Source organism: Protopterus annectens, chromosome 11.part0 (assembly GCF_019279795.1).
Source record: "Protopterus annectens isolate FY-2018-M chromosome 11.part0, PAN1.0, whole genome shotgun sequence".
Classification (NCBI taxonomy): Eukaryota; Metazoa; Chordata; order Ceratodontiformes; family Protopteridae; genus Protopterus; species Protopterus annectens.
In genome coordinates this window covers 1,082,561,821-1,082,588,403 of record NC_056745.1, presented here as the reverse complement: position 1 = coordinate 1,082,588,403, position 26,583 = coordinate 1,082,561,821, and the positions used below count along the sequence as shown (strand labels likewise).

Below are 26,583 nucleotides of genomic sequence, written 5' to 3'. Positions count from 1 at the left end.
TGCTTCTTGTCTTTGCATTTCCCTGTGTGAGTTTCTTCTTCATCATGTACTTGGCAAATTATGGCTGTGCCCTGCTTTTGGCATATAGAACATATGGTGTTGGCAGCCTGCATTTACTGTCATTGCTTCAATTGGCTGTCACCAAGCATTCCATTGCTAAGTCTGGGACTGGGTGTTGCTAATTGCGCATGCATGTGCTTGCACTGGTTGTACAGAACATGCAGGTGAGAGGTATGTACAGTGTGCAGTTGTAAAAATATAAGCTGCCTGCAGTGATATTATATTCTTCTGTAGTTTGTGGTAACACAGCTTTCACTTGCTTGGTTGCACTTTCAAAATGGTAATATTTACCTTTATGCTTTCTCCCTATTATAGATCCTGTACTTGAATTTGTACAGTGTTGGAATTTGCAAAATGCAACTCAGGAAGTTTTGACTTCTGTGCTAGTCAAACCCATGCAGGGCTGTAATGCGAATGATCTCCTATGCTTTTGTGACTGTGTTTAGTCTGGTTTTCTTTCTGTGGCACCAGATCATTTGAGTCCTACTTGTGCGAGCCCATTCTGCATTGATAAGTGTGGGCCATAGTGTGAGTTTGAACTTAATTAGGTAAGAAACAAAGGTGTGTGTGTATATGTATGTATGTGTGTGTGTGTGTGTGTGTGTGTGTGTGTGTGTGTGTGTGTGTGTGTGTGTGTGTGTGTGTATGTATGTATATATGTGTGTGTGTGTATGATTTACTGGTGGTCGCGGCAGTATGTGGGATCCGAACCATAAATTAATAAGGCAAGCGCAGTTTGGAAGTCGCCTCGGGCTGAAAAGCCCAGCCAATCGAAGAGCAGCAAAACTGCTTCCCGCAGAGTACAAGATTGCTTCCCAAACTGTTTTTGGGTTGATAAGTGTACGGAGCCAAAAATTGCTAATTAGCTATTGCTGCAGTCTAGTAGCAAATATTCTGTCTCTTATTGTTCACAGGCTCAAAACATGGAGGATGAGGAATGTTATCCTCAGTGTTCTCTGTTTAGTAATTTTAGTAATGCGGCCCTTGTGATAAATTTCTGTTCACTTTTGCATCGGGAGCCTTAAGAACTGCACTGTTATGCTAATGGTTCATAGCTTGTGTTTTATTATAGGACACTTTTTTTGTTAAACGCAGTTTCTTTGTTGAGATACTGAACAGGTGAGTGATGCAGAGGGACTCGTATTGCCAGACTAATTTCATTTGAGTGTGTGATCAGGCGATTATCTCTTTTGGTGTTGCAGTCCACCTTCTGGACAGGAATTGTGGAGCACTTTATTGTCAGTGTTAAGATATCTTCCAATGCTTCTACCTAGATTGTATGTGAAATTTTCCATCTAGAGTAGAAGTTGCATCTCGTACACTTTTTTGTACTGTAAATATAAATTGTGGTACACTCAATAGTTAAGTTCTGAAGACAGTTTTTATTCTTGTGTGTCAGAGAAAATGGACAGCAATGAATTTATCCCTAATGCATATTGTAATTTAAATACAACAGATGTTGAATGTAAAAGTAAGCTTATACCACTGTTCACTAACGCTACAGTACAACATTTCTCAGCTGCTCTGGGTTTTTCTTTTGAAAGGCTGATTGCTGATTTTAAAAAAACTAAGTACAATGTTAGAATTTGACTAAGAACCAATGGCAGGCCCTTCCTGATGTGAGTAAAAATTCCAATTTAGTGGTAAAACCCACTGATAAAGGTAATAAGATTGTTATTATGAATTATGACCAATATGCTAACATATGTTACAAACACTTGAATAATGACAATGTATATGAGAAAAATAATATGGGATGTTATAAAGAGGTGCTTTTGGAATGTCAGCAGTTACTTGACAAGGGGTGTAGGTTATGTTATTTTGTGAAAAGTGATGTAGAAAAAAGTTTGGCTTTCTAATTGTGGTTTGGCCATGTTTTATTGCTTACCTAAGGTACATAAAGGTTTGGGTAATTGAAGGGGCTGTCCAATAGTGTCTTCCTGAAAATATTTTCTGCATAATATAGAAATATTTCTTTATGGATATATTTTCCCTTATGTGCAGAAGATTCCTTCTTATATAAGAGATACCCAGGACTTTTTAGAGAAAATTTCAGCATTAAGATGAGAGGGAGACCGCCCTTGTCAGATGAATTTTCTTTGAATTTGGGTTTCCCTGCTGTTTCAACGAATGTGAGCTTCAACAGCAGAAAAGTTTTAATGCTATGTCTGTTTTCATTGTGAGACTACATTGCTTTGTTTAGCAGATTTCTATTAGTGTTGGTGCTGTAAAATGTAAAATAAAAGTTTTAAATGAAAATCCAAATCATGGTAGTAGTAAAGCAGTATGCACATTAGTGTTTATGGTAAATGGGGAGAAATAGCCAAGTGATGGGACATTGTAATGGCTGCATGGGGAGGGCTGTGTATGGGGGGCCCCATTCGACCATGATTTTGTGAGGGGGGGTAGGGTGGCAAACTGATAGCCCCAGACGGCACAAACTGTAGCTACAAATAGCCAGGTAATGGGACATTGGAATGGCTGCAGGAGGACTCTGGTGCCATGTTTTGGTTGTCTGTTCTTCAGTTTGTGTTCGAAAGTTGGTATCCCACAATTCCAGTGAAGTGGGTGGGGGTTACATAATTATGTTTGCAAATTAGATGTTAATCAGCGTACAGATTTGTACCTATTTTTCATGGGCCTTGTCCAGATTTTTGATGTTTCCAGGTTGAGAGGTATGCAGATGGTAAGGGCAGCTAGAATGATCTCGGACGATGTTGATTTCGAGACAGAATGCGAAAACATGCAAGATATGTTTATCCATAGAGGATATCCTAGTTTATTGATCAGTAACATCAAACAAGAAGTTTGTCATAAGAGAAAGAATGGGTATTTTCAACCCTTATTAAGTACGCCATTAGCACAGTCGCTTGCACAAGGTTCAGTACTTGACAATAACAACACGGGGGTTTTCACTACAAGTTTTTTATGCACATATTCCCTGGATTATAAATTCATCAGGGATATTTTGAATAAAAATTGGCATATCATTAGGGAAGAACTTATGTTGATTAAATCTCTAGGGATGAAACCTCAAATCACCTACAGGAGAGGTCAAAACTTAAAGTCATTACTTGAGAAAAGGACAAGAATTGCACCTTACAGGGTGAAAGGGATGTTCAAATGTGGTGCTTGCCCCCAATGTAAATTCATTTTTGAAGGCAATAGATGTTCAATTAATAACAAAACATACACAATCAATTCTAGGTTTAACTGTGATTGTAAAAGTGTAGTTTACGCAGCTCTATGTTGCCAATGTAATGCCTACTACATTGGCAAAACGGAAAGGAAGTTGAAGCAGTGAATTTATGAGCACTATTATGCAATAGGCAAGGGGGACATTAAAAATGCTTTAGCTAACCACATTTTGGACTTCCCTGAACATAGTTTTAAATTCTTGGTTTTACAACATAGAGACTATGACATAAGAGGAGGCCCCTGGCAGATTTTGTTAGAAATTGACAAGCTTATTTGGCAAATCAAGACAGGGGCCCATATTCCACCTGGCCTTAATGAAAATGTGTCCATAAGAAGTGTTTTAAAATTGCACGCCCTCAGGAGATAGGTATTTGATAGTCAACATTTTTAAAATATTTTTGCAACTGTTTCCTATTTTTATCATTGCTATTGTATTCATTTAGTTCAGTGATTTCTTGTGGTGTAACATTTTTCTATTTATAGTTTATTCATTTACATTTAAATGATGTTTATTTTCAGGTTTACCTTATCTAGAGACATGGGTAATTTTTGAGTGTGTGGGTATTAGTTGTTCAATGTTTTATCAGGTTCGGATGTTGTATTGCACCTAGATTTTGGCACGGGAAAGTATACATGTTGTTCATTCAACGTGCAATCTTTTACATTTATTGATTGTAACTATTTGTATTTACTTTCTTTTTTATTTTATTTTTATTTTCAATGTTTTACACTCTCATAAGATGAGTGGTTTACAATCGTCCACTATTTGATGTAAACGAGTATATTTTATTTCATGTAGTACGGAATAAGGTATTTAAAGTAAGATTGTTCCTTTAAGAAATGACTAGGATTTCTTAATTAAGGTTTTAACTGGATAATTGTTCATACTTTTTATAAAAGGAATGTTAATTGATATCAACTTTGTTTGAGTCTGAGGAAGGTGAGGCACTGGTCCACACCGAAAGTGCTTACTATTAAACGTCTTTTTATTATTTTCTTTGCCGGCTCTCATTGTGTTCCTTATCGCCTTTTTCAGCTGTTTGTGGTTTGTGTTTTGTTTTTTAGATCCTGTTGGATATTTGAACTGTTCTTCTTAGTCTGTTAGTTTACTCTCTCTTCATGGAGCCCGTTGGTGCTTTTCTTCGATGTTCTTCTATTCCTTTGGGCTTAGTGGTTTATATAGCTGGGTTGTCCTTTGTTGGTTTAGGATGAGTTTTTTTTATGTCAGGTTTTGCTGCTATCTTGGTCATTACTAAGATGTTCAAACAACTGTCAGGTTTTAAAAAGCGTGTGGCTTGTGGACACAAACTGCCTAATTCAAATGAGCATACCAAATGTGTACACTGCTTAGGGGCTGCACACCTGGATGAACAGTGCAGCATCTCTAAGGCCTTTGGTCACATACTGTTTATTTGTTTATCTTAAGCTAACACTGAGTGCATCTTAGTTTCCTGTCCTAGAGGGGACAAAATAATTTTGTACCTGGGAAATCTGGAGACACTTCTTGAGTTTCAAAAGAAACTGAAAGAGTATTTTATTACCCTGCTGCTATGGCTGGAAAGGGTAAAGCCTTGACTGTGACCTAGATGACTTATGTCCAGTAAGTAGCAAAGGCCCTGGAGAGACTAGGGTAGAGAAGATAAGAGCTTTCAGTTCACATGTCCTGGAGGAGGGAGGTGGTTCTGGCTTGCAGTTTGTGTGACATTAGAGAGAGAGAGAGAGAGTACTATGTTTTGCACCTGCAGAGCTCAAGCCTGCAGAACACGTGGTACTGCCTAAGGACTGAGGATTAACATGCATGCTGAAGCCCAAATGTTCCTTACTGTCAGAAGCACTAGCAGAGCTCCCTAAACCACTATGAGGATTAGGAACTCCAAGGGTAGGGTAGGGGGATCCACTGGGTCCAGTAGTCTGTTCTTCTGCCTGGCTGTCACCTTTCTTGGAGAGATACTGTGCAGTCTGTTTTTCTTGTGTATAAGACATAATAACACTATGTATTCATACTAGTGCATGGTCCCCTTGAGTTCTAAGTATATTTGGCAACTTTACTTTGTATAGTGTTTGTTCTTTTGTACATAATATGCTGTCTTTTTCACCCTAGGCATCATATGTGTAGAATTACCTCAGCAAATTGCATTTTTATTACTATATTTTTTCTTCTTGGATCCCGGATCATGGCTGAAAATAAAGTAAAAGAAATAGGTGGTGCAGTGGTGCAGCAGTTAACATTGTTGCCTCACAGCAAGAGGGTCTCTGGTTTGATTCTGAGCTGGGGTGCCTTCTGTACGGAGTCTGTATGTCCTCCCTGCGTTTGTGTGAGTTTCCTCTGGATATTCAGGTTTCCTCCCACATTCAAAGATGTGTCTGGAGCATTTCTTCCCGGGCCTCTGCTAAAAATAGGCTCTATCCTGGTTGGACTTTCCCGGTTAACAAATGTTAAATAAAATAAATAAATAAAAAATAAATCATTTGAAAGATAGATAAACATATTAAAATAGCTCTCACTAGTATTTATTTCTTTTATGAAGGGCTTGTACCAGTCTGACTTCAGTACAGTCTATGGTATGGTAGGGATTAAACTTCTGGAGAAAACATATTGCACACTATAATATTTTGCAAAATGATTAAACCCCATTGTTATATACTGCTCTTAGACATCTTCTTCAGATCTGTTGTTATGTTAAATACCTCACACTGGTATGCTTTTTTTGTCTTTATAGGCTTATTAATTTCTGAAGAGGTTTAACATGCATTTTACATTATTATACTTGACACAGTGTATTGTTTTAAGCACATATCAGATTTAGGGCTGACAGTTTTTCTTTTTTCTCTTAGGTACATTTTACCCTATGCTTGCTGACTGTCAAGCCTCTCCTATTTGGATTCTGTTTATTTCCCCATACTAAGGTACAGTACTGGGGCAAAAACCATCTGAAGGAGACATCTTACAGATATCCACAGGGGTTGCTTTTGCCCTCATCAGCTTCTCATCAGTGAGGGTATTTGGAAGTCTAACCCTACATTGTGTGGTGTTGGTGAGCTACCTACTTCACCGCAGGGACCCACAGTGCTTTTCTCCCCAGTAAGTGGGCACTCCATTGCATTCGATAGTGAAAGCAGGCATGAAGTTGTGGCTTGGTAAACAGAAAGTCCGCTCCCAGGATATGCACATTAATGGTGTCCCTTCTCTGTAGGACTGTGGCTATGTGTCCTGCTGTATCCTCCCCAGGATGGTGCAACCACCCTTCCCTGGCAGTTCTGTCAAACTAATCAAACTCATATTACCTGGGCTGTAGTGGGGGCTTTATCTCTCTGTACCAGTAGAGCTTATTATAAGAATTGAAAGGTTTTAAAGTTCATATTTTTAGTCTCAGAAGAGAAGTACTCAATTCAAACTAAATTTGCAGTGATGCTCAGGTGCTTCCTACGTGAACATATTAACACTGAATATTTCATGATTATTTATATGCCAGATAACACATACACACACACACACACACACACACACACACACACACACACACACACACACACACACACACACACACACACACACACACACACACACACGTGTTGAATAATTAATGATTAGGTATATTATATAACAAGAATTTAAGTGTGTAGGAACTGGGCGCGAATGTCACATCTTCCCCCTTCCCTTTCTTTGTGATTTAGGTTAAATATTTATTTTGTTCCTTGTATGCAGTATTTGTGCATTTTAAAAAAAATCTAATAAGGAAAATAAAAGTTAATGTCTATTAACTTTTAAAACTTTAGCTTATTCTGTCCAAGCACATTTACCAGTTTTCCCACATTGTTTATTCACTCAGATTATTTTACATTACATTACAACTCTACTTTTTAACTGGTGACTGAAAGGAGTGCATTCATAAAGCTTTATTCTTAGTCTAATCATCTCACATCGACATTTTTAAAATCTCAGTGAAATCAGACCTATCAAGAAAACAATCCTGGTCTTGAACTATCACCATTAAAATATGTCCACTAGTTTTGCAACCAAATCAAGAAAGTATCATAAAATCTTCACATTTCTCTCCTACTTACATGTCTTAGGTGAATAACTGGTTGGATAAGATTTGCATATGCCTCATCTGCTGCCTGTGTACTATTAATTTATTTATTGACATTTGTTGACTGGGAAAGTCCACTGGGCCTAATGACCCATTTTCAGTGCAGGCCTGAGGAGAAAAGCTCCATACAGTCTCAGAAATGTTTACATCATAGGTTCATAGGTTCAAACTAGGCTATCTGCCCTAGGGCATTTATAAGCCTAGCCAGAGTGTGTGTGGCTTTCACAACCCCTTGGAATGAGAATACTGTGCCCATTTACGGTTTAGTTTACTGTGCCTCTGTCTAGTAGTGACACAGAGACGACCCCCGGGGTAAAGCTACGATCTCCCATCCACTCGTCAAGATTTCTCTTGAAGAGAGTCAGTGAGGGGCTCTGCCTAACATGGACTGGGATTCTGTTCCAGAGTGTAGGGAGCCTCTGGGTTATGAATCTGTCCCTCCAGCACGTCCTATTTATTCTGTGTTGAGGTTCAAATCTCTCAATCTCGTGGCTCTGGTGGATTTGGATTTCCTGAGGTGGAGCATGTCCATTAATTCCGGATTGGACATGGCCTTGTACGTCAGGCATAGATCGCCTCTGAGTAGGCGGTATGCGACTGAATAGAGCTGGAGATTCTTCAGCCGGGCAGCATATGACATATGTTTGAGACCCTTGATCCTCTTGGTGAGGTACTTTTGGGGTCTTTCTAACTGCTGCAGGTGTCGGGTAAGGTACATCCCAAATGGGGCATTGTACTCAATTATGGGCCTGATAAGGGAAGAGTATAGGGGCACAATGACCTCTCTTGATCTAGATGTGAATCCTTTCATGATAAAGTGGGCAATATAGAAGGTCTTCCTAACCACTTTGGCAATGTGAGTGTCAAATGAGAGGTTACTGTCAACTTGGGTCCCTAGGTCCCTGATTACTTCTTCCAGATTAATGGATTACCACCTATGTGGTAATTTGTGGGTACTTTGTTTTTCCCAAAGGGTATGACTATACATTTTTGGCATTCAGTTTAAGGACATGGCTCTGGTACCAGTTATCCGTTTCTATTAGGCCTTTCTGAAGGATGCTTGTGTCCGCTGGAGTATCAGTTATGGCGCCCAGTTTGCAGTCATCTGCGAACTTTGTCAGCCACAATCCTCCTATGTTAGCTTGCACCTCAGAAAAATAAATGCCGAACAAGAGGGGTCCCAGGACCGAGCCCTGTGGGACACCGCTTGTGACTGGCTTAGAGTCTGACATGGCTTCAGCAATTCTGACCTTGTGGGTTCTGTCCTTGAGCCAGTTTGCAACCCATCTTATGACATATGGGTTTACATTTAAGCCGGTCTATGATGCCCGAGTGAGGTATTGTGTCGAAGGCTTTTGCAAGGTCAAGGTAGGCTGTGTGAACTGCCTTACCCTCATCAGTGGCCTTAGTGACTGTTTCAAAAAAGTCGACCAGGTTCAAAAGGCAGGATCTGCCCTTGACAAAGCCGAATTGGGTAGGATCCAGTGTCTGTAGGTCCCCAATGTCTTTGTTTATGAGTTCCATAATGATCCTCTCCATAGCTTTGCAGATCAGGCTCGTCAAGCTTATGGGGCGGTAATTTCCAGGGTCTGTAGAAGCACCTCCTTTGTGGAGTGGGACCACTGTTGCTGTACGCCGTTCTTTGGGCACGTATCCTGTAGTAAGACTAAGAATAAACAGAAGCCTTATGTGCAGGTTTAGTTCCTCTTGGAGTTCATGAAGCATGCAACCCGGGACACCGTCTGGTCCCATTGATGCTGTGTTTTTAGCTTTGGAGAGGGCGGCTCTCACCTGGGCATCTGAGATGTCAGGGAGGCTACACTCTGTTGGGATAGATATTTCTACTTTTGGGGGGGGGGGGATTTTCACTGAACCTGTCTGCCAGTATGTTGGCAATGTCTGTTGGTTCAGTGTATTTATTTGTCATTTTGGACTAGCTCTGAGCATATTTGGGAGTTTCCACCCAGGTTTCTAACATAACTAAAGAAGGCCTTGTGATTGTCTTTACTGTCTTTTGCAATTTTTCTCTCAAAGTTGGCCTTGGATGATTTTATGAGTGATCGTAGTTTTTTGCTAGTACTGATCAGAGATGCCTTCCCTTTTAGGGATTTTGCTCTGTCATGTAGTAGCTTCCTCCTCCTGTTGTAAAGCTTATTTATGGCTGGGGTCCACCAGACAGGACGCCTGCCTTTGAGGGAATGGGTCTTGGTTTTATTTGGGGTTGCATGATCCATGCATTCTTGAAGGTGTCCATAGAAAGCGTTTATAAAGGATTCAGCGGTGTGGGCTGTGGTTTCTACTGCCCCAGGGGCCTTGAAGGATACCACTTCAGTCTTAAGGAGTGTGAAGTCGGCTTTTGGGAAATTCTTCACTGTGTTCTTCTGTGCTGGGGGTGGGGGCGGGATGTGGATTTCCAGTGAGATTAATTTATGGTCTGATCTCACCAGTGAGGGGTATACTTCTGGTGTGGAGCATTGTGTCCCCATGTTTGTGATGATCAGGTCTAATATATTATCTCCTCTTGTGGGAGTGGTGACTAGTTGTTCCATCGCATTTGAGTGTATGAATTCTAGGAACCTTCGGGCTAGGGTGTTGGGGCTTGAGTAATGCTCCCAGTCTATGTTTGGGTAGTTGAAGTCTCCAAATATGATAGTATTTGGAGAGACATTCATACTCTCCAGTGTCTTCAGGAATGCTGAGTGGGGTTCCTGAGTTTGAGAGGGTGGTCTGTAGCATGCTACAAACTGTAGGGCAGTTATGTCTATGGTTAGTTGCACATGAATGATCTCCGATGCTTCGTGCGTTGCCACTAACCTGGAGGTGTGGGTATCTTTGATGAATATGGATACTCCCCCTCCTTTTGTGGTTCGGTCCAAGTTTTGGGGCCGAAAAGCATGATATGAGGTATAACCTGGTAGTGCTGGGGTGTTCTCGGGAGCCTTGAACCAGGTTTCAGTCACTGCACAGACATCGATGTTCTCCATACTGAGGAGGGCTTCGAGAGTGTGCATCTTGTGGTTTAGACTTCTGGCGTTGAGCAGCATTACCCTTAGTTTTTTTCCACTTGTGTTTTCTAGGGAGGTGGGTTTGTCTTTTGAGCCTTGCCTAAAAATGGCACTATGGGGGTGGCAAGAGCCTTGGCCAATATCCGGAAACCCAGGGGTGACAGGTGCAAGCCGTCCCTTGTGAAGCAGCGTGGCTTGTCAAGCATGTCATCCCAAGCAGACAGATATTGGATCCCCTTAGAATGTCACCAGTAATTAAGCCAATTGTTAAAACTGATCATTTTGTCTTTATACTGTGGCATCATTCTTGGTGAGGGTAAGATGCTGCTCAGGGTCAGGGTCATACCGGCCTGGGCTACATAATCAGAGAGCTCCTCTATGTCTCTTTTCATGTAGTCCAAGGAGGTACATCTCAGGTCATTCACACCGGCATGGACAATGACTGAGTCATATTTGTACTTGCTTTGGAGTGACCTGTGTGCTTGTGTTATGTGGCAGATTCTAGCACCCGACAGGCAGTTTACTGTAACCTTTTCCTTATTCAGTCTGGTGAGCAGGATGTCAGTGTATCTGACTGTGGAGTCACCTATTACAAGTGTATCAGGAATGTTGTTTGGCCTTAAGGGCTGTGACTGTTTGGCACACTGACTTTGTGAACTATGTGTTGCATGTATTACGTTTTGAGGTAGTGGTTGCTTGGATGTCTGCTTTGGAGGCCTCTGTTGTTTTAGTAGATTTTTATTTAGAGCCTCCGAGTATGTTTTTGTGTGTTTATGTGTTTGGTTTGCAGTTGTGATAGGTCTATGTGAGACTGGGTTTGTGGTGTGTGTGGTTACCTTCTCCTCCTGACTGGTTTGCCAGTACTGAGTCGAGAGAGCTCAGACTCCAGTTTGGCTATATAGTTGCATCTCTCACATATATTTGTATTTGTTGGGAGGAGGAGAGGGTTGTCTTTGTACATGAGGCATTTGTAACATTGCCTCAAGATTCACCAGCTGGACTGGAGAGGACGCCAGTAATTGACCCTTCAACATGCTAGAATAGTGTAAATGATTGTGTAACTGAGTCAGAAAGGACCTATAGGGAAATGGGTACTCAAGGGGATTGTAGGTGGATGTAGTGCTTCCTTTTTGTTTAAGAGTGCTTTACTTGTATTAAATGCTTTTAGGAGCAAGTGCTGGGCTTTTCAGATAGAGAATAGACTGTTTAGATTGAAAGTAGAACAGTTCTAAGGGGAAAATTGAAGAGCAGACTTAGCGGAGCCAGAAATAATTTAAGCTTGATTAACCGGCGCTGCCCAATGCTGCGCAATGCTCAACTACGTGCAACTTCGCGCTAAAGCGGGCTTTATAGCAGGGGATTAGAAAGAGCTAGGAAATGGCCCAAAAGGGCCAATAAACTACAAGTTGCTGGGCTGGAACCACTCTTTTAGGGACAGATAGGCTGCACAGTGCTCCCCACTCCCACTGGTGAACAAAGAAGCTTCCTCCTATCCAAATAAGGATATGGACAACACAGGAACTATGACACAGCCCAGAGATCAGCAAAATCTGAAGACTGGACTATTCTAGTTCAGTAAAGGCGGGAAAACAAGGATATATATATATATATATATATATATATATATATATATATATATATATATATATTTTTTCACAAATAGGTAAAAAATAGATACAGTAACAAACAGTAAATGCTTTAAATCGGCTAGCACACTTGAGTGTGTAGCCTACCAGTTAATTTAAGCAAAAACAAACTTTTAAAGTGCAAAACAGTTCAGAAACAAACAGAAATAAAGGGAATCAACTTGCAGAGCTAGTTAAGTAATAAAAATTCGCTTTTTAGGCAAAATACAGCAGTCGAAAATAGAAAGCCAGAAAAATACTTATAAATCAATGCAAAGTCACTCTTCCACTCTCTGCTGCTTGTAGAACTCTGCAGGACATCACGAGGAGCCGTGCTGAGTTGTATACAAGCGCAAAAGCGCACTAAAGCGGGCTTTATAGCAGGGGGTTAGAAAGAGCTAGGAAATGGCCCAAAATGGCCAATAAACTACAAGTTGCTGGGCTGGAACCACTCCTTTAGGGACAGATAGGCTGCTCAGTGCTCCCCACTCCCACTGGTGAACAAAGAAGCTTCCTCCTATCCAAATAAGGATATGGACAACACAGGAACTATGACACAGCCCAGAGATCAGCAAAATCTGAAGACTGGACTATTCGAGTTCAGTAAAGGCGGGAAAACAAGGATATATATATATATATATATATATATATATATATATATATATATATATATATATTTTCACAAACAGGTAAAAAATAGATACAGTAACAAACAGTAAATGCTTTAAATCGGCTAGCACACTTGAGTGTGTAGCCTACCAGTTAATTTAAGCAAAAGCAAACTTTTAAAGTGCAAAACAGTTCAGAAACAAACAGAAATACAGTGAATCAACTTGCAGAGCTAGTTAAGTAATAAAAATTCGCTTTTTAGGCAAAATACAGCAGTCGAAAATAGAAAGCCAGAAAAATACTTATAAATCAATGGAAAGTCACTCTTCCACTCTCTACTGCTTGTAGAACTCTGCAGGACACCACAAGGAGCTGTGCTGAGTCATATACAAGCGTAAAAGCGCGCTAAAATGGGCTTTATAGCAGGGGGTTAGAAAGAGCTAGGAAATGGCCCAAAACGGCCAATAAACTACAAGTTGCTGGGCTGGAACCACTCCTTTAGGGACAGATAGGCTGCTCAGTGCTCCCCACTCCCACTGGTGAACAAAGAAGCTTCCTCCTATCCAAATAAGTATATGGACAACACAGGAACTATGACACAGCCCAGAGATCAGCAAAATCTGAAGACTGGACTATTCTAGTTCAGTAAAGGTGGGAAAACAAGGATATTTTTTTTTTTTTCACAAACAGATAAAAAATAGATACAGTAACAAACAGTAAATGTTTTAAATCGGCTAGCACACTTGAGTGTGTAGCCTACCAGTTAATTTAAGCAAAAACAAACTTTTAAAGTGCAAAACAGTTCAGAAACAAACAGAAATACAGTGAATCAACTTGCAGAGCTAGTTAAGTGATAAAAATTTGCTTTTTAGGCAAAATACAGCAGTCGAAAATAGAAAGCTAGAAAAATACTTATAAATCAATGGAAAGTCACTCTTCCATTCTCTGCTGCTTGTAGAACTCTGCAGGACACCACGAGGAGCTGTGCTGAGTCGTATACATCAACTTAAGTTTGATAGTCAAGAAAGTTTTTACATAATACAAATTGAAGTAGATATACAAAGACACATACATTATATAGAGGTATACAATACAAGAAAATAAACCCAGTGTGTTACATGTTTAGTAATTTTGTATGTATATTCTCATAAGTAAAAATACTGTTTAATCAATTATGTTTATTCAGTCATATTGTCGCCTCACAGTAAGACGCTATCCGGTTCGATTCTCAGCTAGAGCGTCTTCTGCATGGAGACATGCGTGAATGGGCATACCTTCGTTGAAGGTTGTGCGCCAGGGCTGGTAACACGGCACGTAAAAATCAACTACCAATCATTAGCAGACCGGAGTTCCGCTGTGACGACCCCTAACCGAGAAAAGTCGAAAGACACAACAAGTCACAGGAAAAGAAAGCAAGATAAATTGGATTCGAAGACAGATAATGTAAATTGCAACTATATTACATTAATAAAAGTATTTGTAGTGTATAGTGGCCAAAACATTTAAGGTGGTTTAATCATGTGACTACAAGAACTACTAAACTTTCAATGTGACTTTATACATAAACTGTAAATGTTGAATGTTCTTTATGTATGTATAACTTTAGCATGCTGTAAATACTGTAGAGTGTTTTTAATATGGTGACCAACTTTTTAGCATGGTGATAACTTTTAAATTATATATAGCTCAATGTTATGTTGTATATTTTGTTAGCTCATGCTGACTGAAAAAGTTTGTAATGTGGAACTTTTCTTCTTCGGCTTCTGCTGAAAATGGGGCTTTTTCCAGCTGGATTTTCCTGGTATTCAAAGGCAAATAAATAAATAAATAAGGATAGAGGGCTTAACTGACTGAGTTTTCCTTTGAAGATGTGTAGTTTGTTCTGCTGTATTTGAATGTGACTGTTCTAGTTAATTTTCATTAATCCTTCTGTCAGTTATAGGAAAATGCTAAGTAAATCACATAATGGAGCTGTCAGCAAACAAGTTTTATCACGTAAAGATTTACTGCTATTACTGTGCAGATTGTCTTCCTAAGGAATATCCTTTTATAACCATGAAAGAAAATAAGACTTAAGGAGTAGAAGCTGGTTTTGTAAAAATAAAATATGCCTAAATCATTCTTGTAAACAGAATTTGTAGAGGTGTTTCTTTAAGTGGTAAATAACTTTGCTTGTACAGCTGGTTCTTTGATCTCTGTACACCAAGTAGCTGATAGAACTGTAAGCAGCTGCTGCTAGTCTTTGGAAACTTGCTTTCACTTTATATCTTATTTCTAAATTGCCTGTAATAGGCCCTGGAGGAGTTGTCAAGTAATTAATTAGATGACCAATGCTCATAGTTGAGGGAGTTACAGAATTCCATTTGGCTTACTCCAAGAAAACCTCACGGGTATTTTAAGTTTTAGACACATGCAGGCATTTAATTTGTCATGCAGGTTTAAATGTCACATAAAGTTCAGAAAACAGACCATTAAGCAATTAAGCCATGGCTAAGATGTTTTATCTTCCTAATGGGATAACATAAAATTTAAATGTAGGTTTGATTTATAGTTTTTTGGTTCATGCCTTGCATTTTATTATCCATCTAGGCAGCTTGGAAAGGTTTCCACTTGAGGAAGAAGTTGGCTTCTGCTCTAGCAGCTGTCAGAAAGGATGAAACAGAGGATGAATTTGAAGAAGTTAACTTGGATGATTTTGTATACAATGAGGTATCATATCATATTTTCTACAGCTTTCAGATAATGATGGTATTTATTACGATTTTTCTTAAGTTCTCTATTCCTTGCTGCTGCCACAGGAAGTGGGTGTGAGTATCCTTTTGGAGAAAAACAGTAATTAGCACATTTAATGTTTAGCAGTAAAGAAATCCAAAACTTCTTGCATTATGTTCTTCATAGTATCAAATGCTTTAATTAAGAATATCATGAAGGTGTGTGTTAATGCAACAGATTTATGTTTAATACAGTCTAAATAACAATCAGTCATTTACAAATAATTTGATATTATGCTGTTGGACTAAGAACTTTGTCTGCAGTATTCTAAAGGCTACTCAAAGTAAAATATGTCAGGTAAGTTTTACTGGGCAGAAAAGAAGCCTAACATTTTAATTTTGCTTTTCCAGTTTTGATATACTGCTATATTGTGGAATTCTTAGAACCATTTTTTATGCTTAGTCATAAGCACTGTGATGACTCCCAGTCAGAACAGACAGACAGGAGACTGTTATTGTTTTCTTTATAAAGCCAGGAATGATGCCAGTCATCACTCTATCATACCCTATTTATTGTAGCTCTTCCCTGCATTATATGGAACATGTCAAACAGAAGATCACTTCTGCAGCAGTTTTTCTAGAATAAAATGTCAAAAGTCCAGAAAGACAAATAGTATAGATGATGGCAAGGTGTTGTGTAGCTATGGTGCTGATAACTATTATTTAGAAATGGAATAGAGACTTGTTTTATTGTATCATTTTCTGTCTTCCTTCCCTGCTGATTGTCAGCTCTTCCCACTGACTAATGCCCCTTTCATCTCACCATCCTGCATGCAGTGTAATGGGAGCTGGCTGATGGTGGTCCATCATCTGGGCAGAGTAGGTGCGTTATTATCCCTAACCATCTTCCCTGCCATGGCTGAAGCACTCTGCCAAAGCTGGACCTACCATGCTACATTCAGTGATGTATATATACGTGTGTGTGTGTGTGTGTGTGTGTGTGTGTGTGTGTGTGTGTGTGTGTGTGTGCGCGCATATGCACGCGAGCATGGGAAGATAAAGGAAACACTATGACACTAGTTACACATAGACACACACTCACGCACAAGCACAGTCACAGATTACCCAGCTAAGGGGCTAATCTTTTCTTAGTAGGCTAATGCACTCATCATCAGTAAGTCACTGCTGCTACACTGCCTAGTTTTTACTAGGTAGCAGTCATACACCAGCTGGTATTACCTCTATCCCCCTGGAATTAGGATGGCATCAACCAGAAACTCCTATTTTTCCAAAGCTGTCTTCTTTAACTCCAGAGCTACTAGTCAGAGTCTGGTTTTCTGAGGTATAGACAGGGTTTCCATGCATATGCATGAGAGATGCAAATGAAGTGGGTAAGGAATCCTATGCTTCCCAAGGATGAAGTTATTGCATATAGATGGAAGCTGTTCATTTTGGCTGCTGCTATACCTTCTGCCATTAGACTAACAAATGCTTTAAGCTGGATGATTGTCAGATACTACTAGGGGGGTTTGAGGATGATGTCAGAATTTGTTCTACACCTGTCTAAAATGAGGTCGCGTTCTTAAATGCTGCAGTTTGTGTATTTCACAGAATGTCAGATGAGACTGTAGATCTGGCAATTGATATGGCAGCTGGTGCGGAGGGTTAAGGCTGTGAGTTGTAGTTCTTGTGGTACAGGGTTTGATTCCCTTAGCCCTCATTTGTCTGCTGTGTAACCTTGAGGAAGTTAGTTAACCAGATATTGCTCCTGGGTCACCTGCAAAAAGGGACTGTGTATCCAGTTTGTCTACCTGGTTAACAAATGAGTATTATTATTATTATTATTAATATTTTCATTGAAGCTAACAACATATTTTCAGTGCAAAATGATTGGTGTGTCAAAATAAAATTTGTTTGAAAAGTGTGTGGGGGGATATCACCGTGAATGAAGAATGTTGACTTGTCTGCCCGGTTCACACAGCTCGGGAATATCTCTTGCTTAAAGTGCGGCATTTTGTGTTTTGACCTTTGATACCCTGCACTTCAGCAGAACTTCTGCAGCAACTTTATTTATTTTCTTTATTTTACATTTGTTTTCTGCATTTTATGCTTTGTATTTGCTGCTAACCAGATTTTATTGGATCCAGTGGGTGCTTATTTTACCTCTTTTGTGGGACTACATTGTTGATCTACTACTGGACTGGACTATAATTTTAATAAAATATAAAGGTAATCACTGGCTTCTTTCCTTGTATGATGGTGAGCTGTTTTGTTTCCAGTTTGTGGTGAAGCAGAGTAACTTTATTTATTTGTTTGTTTATTTATTTATTTTATTTTGCATTTGCTTTCTGGGGAAAATCCGACTGGACACATGTCCTTTTTCAGCAGAGGCTGGAGAGAAAAGCTCCACTTAACATAATTGCATTAAGTACAATATAGACAAAACACAAGATAAGTATAGAAAAGACAGGATGCATACATTTAAGATACACAAAGAATATACAATATAGAAAATACATGATGCATACAGATTAAAATAGATAAAGAAGATACAATTTTTAGTCATTTTAAGGTAGCTTTGTATATATACAGATAATTAACTCACCAGAATACCTGTGGTTCATAGTAGGGTTAGCTAGTATTTCCATGTCATATGTTATTGTATTATGTAAGGATTAGGTATAAATTAATTTCCCGAGTAGTAAGAAGTGATGCCTGAAAGTTGATAGTTTTGTTATTTGAAGTCAGAAAAAGCATAGCATGCTTGGTGTTAGTAGTAGTTGAGGTAGAGATAGCCATATTTTCTGTAGGAAATAAGATTATTCAGGAGCAGAGCAATGACACAGCCACTTGCTAGATAAGTGAGTTTTTAGTGTTTTTTTTTAATTGGTACAGGGTAGGGGTGGATATAATGTCCTGTGGTAGTACATTCCAGGTTTTGCCTATGTAATTTGAGAAGAGGGATTCTGCAGCTAGGTTTTTGGGTGTATTGGTCTTAAAGAGAGTTTTGTTGTTGGAGAGTAGAATTCTGGCAGTGGAATATGGTAGTAATATTTATTTCAGGGCAGGTGTTTTCTCAAGATCATAGAAGATTTTGTGGATTGTAGTGAGCTGGTTAAAGAGAAGGAGTTGGGGGAGTTCCAGCCATTTGAGTTGTTTGAGTGCTATACAGTGGTGTGATCTAAACGGCGACTTTGTGGCATATTTGGTGATTTTATTGTAACAGGTTTCTAGTTTTGCCATTTCAGATTTTCTTAGGTTTAAGAGTATGGGAAATCATAGGGCAGAGTGTAGAGGTCAGGTGGGTTTGGGCAATAGTAGCTTTAGTGTTATCTGTGAAGAAGTGTTTATTCCTGTACAGCTTTCCAAGCTTTTCATGTACTTTTTTATTGTTTGGGATATGTGGATGTCAAATATCATGTTGCAATCTGTTTCAACTCCTAGAAGTTTAGTGTGATGTGCTGGGGAGATGATGGTGTTGTTTAATGAAACAATGCTAAATGTGGTTGTGGGTATGATTGTTTTAGTGGGATGGAATATCATGAGCTTGTTTTTTTGGGATTCAGAATTAATTGGGAATTTGTTAGCCATTTTTCTACTGCTAGGAAGGATTGTTGAGTTTGTGTTAGAAGTTCTTGTAAGCGGCACATATGTCTGCATAATGGATGAAGGAGGCTTGTGTTTTTTTTTTTTTTTTGCTGATTTGTGCATTTGTTACTGCACTTGAGATGAAAGCCAGTTTGTTTTACATTGGAAGGGTTCTTTGGGACTCTGGTGGGAGCAGAGAACTAAACTCAATCCATCCAAGGTGGGAATTACTGGTTGATAGCTTATTGTGTTTTTATCTGATTGGCCTGAGGGTTTAAATTTATAAAAGTGTTTCATCCTGCTCATATAAAAGCCATATAAACATGGTTCCCATGCTTGCATATAAGCAAACCTCTCCAGTTTAAAATCCACTATAGGAAATGCTTTCCATAGTCTCCCACTGTTGCCAGTTTGTGCAGGGGGTGGTACCACTGCAAGTCGTCTAATAGTATACTAATAAACAATCTCACTTTGACCTTTAAGTGACTCGTCTTTACTCCTTCCTACCTATAAATTGTGTTTTCTTGCCTTACATAGGATAGGCTAGATTTAGACATGCTGTGCTGTTAGACCAGCCGTCTTACAGTGCCTCCCTACACCCTTGTGGCAGAAGTATGTAGTTCAAGACCCACCTGAGTTAGGGATTGCAGGAGAAAGGCTCAGTTTGGGGCTTTCCCATTGGTGATTGTGTTAAAACTTTTTAAATTTGCCTGTATATAAGCCTCGCGTTTGCGTGGGTTTGCGCTCAGTTTATTGGAACTGCTCAACACTTGGCAGCTTTAGCCAGAGGTCTGGAATGCATCTGCTCTGAAATTCAAGGCATCCACTGAAAAGAAAAAGAAGTATATTTTAAGCCAGCACTGCACTTTGTTAAACTGTATTTAATTGAATTGCTGCTTCATTTTTGCTGTTTGTGACTAAGTCCAGCTAGCCCACTTCCTTCCCAAGTACCACATTCAGAAAAATCCTACCACATTGGATGGGAAGTTTCCCATCATTTCTCCTGCCAGCTTAATTGATATGGGCATCTTGAGGCAATGTAGCAATTGCTTCATGTATACTGACCACCATTTACCCCTAAAGCAAACTTAACACCCTGTGTGAGAAATGCAAATACCCTGTGGAATTGGAGTCAGCTCTCTCACGTAAAAACAAACTAGACATCAAACAGGTTGTCAGCACACACGTTTCACCTCTCTCGCAAACCTCACCTCTCACATGAAATCAGGTCGCAACACATAAACCTACATATGCGGAGGTATTCACTAAAAGCCTACCAAAAGAACAGAGACCTCTCAAATACACACCACTCACACTTACCACTAAGTGTAAAGAAACCACTACATATACCAACACACGTTCGTGTCGTAACAAATAAGCCGCTAATGCAAAACACATCAAAAGTCTTGGTCATAGGTGACTCCATAGTGTGACACACAGATGTTCCTATCACCAGACTGGACAAGGAGAAGGTCATGGTCAGCTCCCTATCAGGTTCCAGAATCTGACAAATCATGCATGTACTCCAGTCACTCAACAAGTACCATTATGACTCTTTTATAGTTTGTGTTGGAGTGAATGACTTGAGTAGTACCACTCTGAAATATAAAGAGAGACATCATGGAATTCTCTTTTTGTGTCCCAAACAGGTATGTTCTTACTTCTAAGCAGTATCCTACCCTCACCCTAGATGATGCCACAGTGTAAACAAAAAAATATTGACTTCAGCAATTGACTCAGCTTCTAGTGTCAGTCCAGGGAGGATATGGTAGACAGACCTTGCTGCTTTGCTAGAGATGGTCTACACTTGTCCCCCCTATGCTTTTGGTTACTGTCAAAGGCCCTTGCCTCCCCCGTAGTGCCTTTTTTAGGCAATGTCAAAACAACAAATTTTCCAGTGTAACAAAATCTACTCGAGACAAATGCAGGATCATGCTGCTTAATGCTAGGAGTTTAAACGTAACTGCAGTCCGTGGAAGAACTCCCCACCTTGGCGGATGCTGACGTCTTTGCAGTTACCGAGACATGGTTCAGGGCTGCTGAGAGCTCTCTGGCCATGCAAGGCTACAATGCCTTCCACACATTCAGTTTCTTTAAAGACTACTTCTCTGGTCACCATTACTTCTGCCAAACGAGTATCACAACTTCAGGCAATCTTCTATAAGTCCCCCCCTTTCTGGTCTTTCATAGAGGGTCTTTGAGAACAAATATTTCCTTTCTCCTAAAAGTGGCTTATGAAACAAATTTAAGTCAACAAATTGACTTGCCAGCATTCTTCCCCAGTGTTTCAAATAAAGGAGAATATATGTTACATACATTAAATGTGCACAGGCAACCCAGATTTTTACCTCCACCATACCAAGATTTTCAGAAAATTGGATCAGTTATTCTATCCTTCTCCAAGAAAAAATTGGGGCAGACAGTTTCTAAAATAACCATCTCAAGATGGTTAACAAATTGCATTTCCTTTGTCTATGATTCACTAGGCATGCCTCTACAATCAAAGCCTAAAGCACATTCTACAAGAGTATTGGCAACCTCAATAGGTTTTGCTAAATGAGTTCCTGTAGGTGACATATGTGCAGCAGCAACTTGGTCCTCAACTCATAACTTTGTGTCTCACTACAAATTAGATGTGCAGTCCAGGAATTGCACAGCTTTCGTCCCTGCGTCTCTCAGGAATATTTTTCCTTGAGTCCAGCCAAGTGCCCATCAGGCAGCTTGGGAATGTGTCCCACACTTTGAATCAGAAAAAAAAAGACATCTGATAAAAAAGTTATAAACTTAACATAACGATAGATCCGTGTTGTCTTATTTTCATCTGATTCAACTCGCCTCTCTCCTTTCCCCTTCCAAATTCTCATTATACCTGTAGGGGTGGGCAGTATCTTTTTGAATCCTGTCTGATCCCTTGTCTTCTTAATACAACATACATACATATATAATTATATGTTTCTATGTTAGATAACTGAAATTTCACTTACCCGAAATTCAGTTGAGCAAGACGAAAACATCGAACATTGAATTAACCAAACATTCAAATCACTGGGTTTTTACACAGGAAATGTAGGCAGCTGGCCAACATTCAGCATTCAAACACACTGCAGCATGTCAGACTCACTCAAGTGGGGGGCTGTACCTCCCCCCCCACCCCCCAACTATATATATATATATATATATATATATATATATATATATATATATATATATATATATATATATATATAAACTCTGAGATTGCACTACAGTGGAAAAAATGGCAAATTTCCTCATGTTGGCCAACTCCCTACATTCCCTGTATAAAAGCCAGTTAACATTAGGTTACTTCAACTTTCGGTGTTTTTGTTTCACTCAACTAAATTTTGGGTAAGTGAAATTTCGGTTATGTGACTGGGACCCAATAATATATAATAACTTTTTATGGTCAGTCAGCAAACTCAGTCTGATGCAGTTCAGGCAAGAGAGAGGAATTGTGGATCAGGGAGGAGACAGAGTCTCAGATACAAAGCTATGGTGTAAGGCACTGAGATCGGATCCATCCGGATCCGACAACCCACACATTGAACCATACGAAAAGAAGACAGCATGGATCTATAGTTATGGTAAGTTCATAACTTTCTTTTCCTCATCCAGCTGTCCAGAGTAGTTTTGAATGCACACAATGTGCTACAGTGCTTATCATTTAGAACAAGCTTATTCCATAATTAGGGGATTTGTAGGATTGAGAATCTGTATCCCAGCAACGTTCCTGGTTATATGTTGTTGAAAGTTAATATCTTTGGTGCAGGTGTTCATAGTGCCATTTGTTTAGTATAGGTGTAGAGTATCAAAGATAGTAGGGTCTTTCATGTCTCAGAAGGCCAGGTACAGATTGCCCCAAAGGAGTCTGTTTGAGACGGACTATAGTGAGAGGCTTTTACTGTTGGTTACGCTTTAAGTTCAAACTAGTAATTTTTTAGGTCATAAATTCTTGAGGCATCTAATGTTGGACAAGCTGCTTAGAACAGTACATGCTGAATGGGGCTTTGCATTCAATGATTGATTCCATGGGGGGAGATATAGATAAGGATTATGACTTTTGCATTCCTGGAAGCCATGCCTTGGAAATGAACTCTGCAAGGTTGAAGGATTTTCTGACTACAACAGACACTTGATTATCAAATGATAGTTACTTGTTGATGAAGGTACCCAGATTTATTATGACTGAGTTGATGTTGGGGTTTTTTTGATATGGTATGATGTTATTCGATGATATGACATGGCATGGCACTGCCTTTTCACTTATTTTCCTTGTAGTTTTATCATACCAGTATGTCTTCAAGCATCACTGATACCCATGTGCTAGTCTCTGAAGAACTGTCACTAGGAAGCAAGGTAAAAACTGTTGTGCTTTTTTGTCTGTTTCTGAACTTTGTCATGGATTAGTTATGGCAGCCCATTGCTTAGCTGGAATGTAAACTTTTTTTCTTCAGTCTGGGAATCAGGTCTTTTACAAACATAAACTTAGTGCAGAACTTTTATATGCATGCTTAATAAACTTTATATCAGACCAAAGCAAACAAGTCATCCTGGTGCTGTTACTGAACTCTTGAAAATTTAACATGTAGTGAAATAGGCTCTATGGTTACAGGTAGTTTTTAGGCACCTCTTTGAAACACCTCCTTATAGGAGCAAACTGTAGCTGAAAAAGTGGTCAACTCAAAAGGTATAGAAATGGGTACAAACTCTTCCAAAAATTAAAAACTGGCAAAAACACAAAGAAGGCAGCAGCGAGGCCACAAAAAAACACTGTTTATTCAAAATATGGTAAGTGCTTTCGTCTGTTAATCCACCAACTTTTTCAGACAATTAAAATCACAACCTGCTACAACTTAAATAATAACAAGTCCCATGATTAATTAGTCAATTAAAAACATTATTTATATTTAAAGGTGTACTATAAAAGGTACATCAAATTTTAAAAGCAGAATAATAATAAAATTTGCAGTGTTAAACCTTACTTAATACTGCTATTTAAAAATGCACAGCCAACCCAGAAAAAATAAAGATTAAATACAATATAACCGGACCAAAACACTTGATAAACATATATGACCTAAGCAAACATTTAAATACAGCAGTGCATATAAAAAACTAACCTTAAATTCATCCTAGCAAAACACCAGGACTAAATCTATTTTTGATATTGTAACATGTATATTAGCTATGTGCTAATAGAGAATTGATCATGTTCAGACATGATAGATGAACAAGTATCATTGCATAGGAAAATAGGGAAGTAACCTGCAATAAACATTTTTCAAAAAATGTCTATCTACCAAGAGCCTTAAGCTTGAGGAGGAATTTGATGAAAATACAGTCATTAAGGCCTGAGGGTATGTGTGCTGACATATGAACTTGCCATTTTAGTTCACACTCCTCTAATTTAAGCTCCCAAGGTCCACCCCTAATATTAGTTTCCACTTGTTGTAGGACCACAAATTCAAATCTATGGTTGGGGTGTTCCAAAATGTGCCTCGCCAAAGCATTGGTAGTAATATTCTTACCAGTACTGTAAAGGTGTTCATACAACCTTTGTCTGATTTTTCTCTCGGTTTTCCCGATATAATAAGCTTCACAGGAGGCACAAATTGCTGCATACACAACCCCCTGGGACTCGCAGTTAAACTCGCCCACTAGATAATATGTTTTATTCCTTATGCTAACCTTGTTTGTTGTTTTAATGAATTTACATTGTGGACATCTGCCACATTTCAACATGCCCATACCTCGTTTACTAGCTTTGCTCCTCTCCACTAGGCACTTTAAATTAAGGCCTCTTTGAAAAGTCATAAGAGGTAATTGCCCTAATTTGGTGAGGCTATTGTCTTCACAGATAAATGACCAATTTTTAGTAAGAATGTCCCTAATGCTTCTGGAATCCAAAGAAAATATTGTAATAAATCTATTGGCTATAAGAGAAGTTGAATGATCTCTTACCTCTGTACTGGTAGCTACCCATCCAGAATGTTCTTCCTCATATCCTTTACAGACAATAGGACGAAAGTGCCCTAACAGTCTCTTTCTATCAACTTCTTCAAATATATTGTTGAGGAACCCCAATGGGTATCCTCTTTTTAGAAACATTGATTTTAGAAGCATACATTTGTTTGTAAAGTCATTCTAGCAGCCCTAACCGCTTGCCCTTTAACTATTACCTTTTTCTGGTGGAATGGATGGCTACTTGTGAAGTGCAAAAAGGCATTAGAATAAGTAGGCTTGCAGTAAACAGTGGTTCTATATCTCTGGTTAAGGCTGTCTTTACTTAAGAACACATCCAAAAAGTTGATATCCTTTAACCCTATCTGAAATGTGAAATACAAAAAGGAAGTAAAGGTTTTGATGTTAGTAATAAAGGTTTCAATAAGATGTACACCCCTTTCAACCTGCTTTAGTATAATTGAAGTTTTTTTGTTTTTTTTTTACTGGAAAACCCTTTTCTTGGTAATGACCTCCTCAGCTAGAAAGATTTCTGTATTATAAGCTATGTCACTGCAATCTGTCTATTTAATCTTTCATAATGAAATCTCTCAGATCTTATTCTTCTGTTATGCCCAAGATCACCAGTGAGACAACTCTTAACCAGTACATTCATTTAAATGTCTTTTTCTTATCCTGTTCAAATTCTGGGGAGTTGTACTGCATGGATGTACATTGTCAACTGAGATATTACGTCAATAGAGCTAAAACACTTACAAAATACATTCGGTTTTGTTTCTTTTTCTAATAAGAAAATTGACCATAAAGTTATAAAAGTCAATCTTGTCAAATGGATTTCAGATTGTATCAAATTTTACTACTTGAAATATAGCATACTCTTGCAAGCAGTTCATCAGACTCACTTTACCATAGCTTTAGCTACATAATTAGTGTTTTTCAAGAATGCAGCCCTTGACGAAATCTGTACAGTACTCACCTGGTTTACTGTATATGCCTTTGCAAAGCATTGCACGCTGGCTGTGATATTTAGATCTAGATCTTTCAACTTGTATTATCTTGGGAATCTTTCCTACTAGTTAACAAGGATGGACCATCTGTATCCAGATATGCAAGTTAGGTGCTGACTATAACATTAGATCTGGGAGACAAGATCCATCCTCAGTAACATACCCACCTATTTAAAATATCAATCACAGGTTTTGCAATATGTGTGAGTTTGTAGAATAGGGAGGTATGAGTTTGTGTGCAAGAGTGGATGTGTGTGAATTAGAGTTAAGGTTGGATGTATGTGTGACTTTTAGGGTTAGTGGTTAAGTTAAGTGATAGCTAAGTTGTGTCTGTGTTTGTGAGAGAGTGTTGTGTCTGAGATATTGTGTGTAGTAATAATTTTATGGGAAGGGTTTTTTAAGGTTGGATGTAGGGTTGGGGTTAGCAGGTATCAGTAAGGTATTAGTAAGGTGGAGCAACCCACTGTACTAATACCTGCTGTCTCCGACCCAACCTTAGTAAAACCCTTCTTGTAACACCATGACTATTGCTATGAAACTTGGCCAGAGTTAGTGGTAGGGTTAATTAATCATAAGACAACAGTTTGTGCCTCTGCTGATCTCTTTTGGGTTGACATTTTAAATGTTAAATGTATGATGATCAGTGTTTTGGAGGGTGATGTTTCTGTATGGTGTCCATTTAAATGTATTCTGCATATGTGTGTGCATGC

The 26,583-nt window shown here is 39.0% G+C and overlaps 1 protein-coding gene across 3 annotated transcripts in view; it reads left to right on the top strand.

The window, feature by feature from the left end:
• The window catches only part of LRRIQ1 (leucine rich repeats and IQ motif containing 1), a 3,765,329-nt gene that overhangs the window by 1,858,252 nt on the left and 1,880,494 nt on the right, over nucleotides 1-26,583 (top strand). For all 3 annotated transcript variants that reach the window (XM_044088432.1, XM_044088431.1, XM_044088433.1), the window contains one exon: nucleotides 15,178-15,297. In XM_044088432.1, the coding sequence (XP_043944367.1) occupies nucleotides 15,178-15,297 (120 nt within the window). The remainder of the gene's footprint in view (nucleotides 1-15,177; nucleotides 15,298-26,583) is intronic.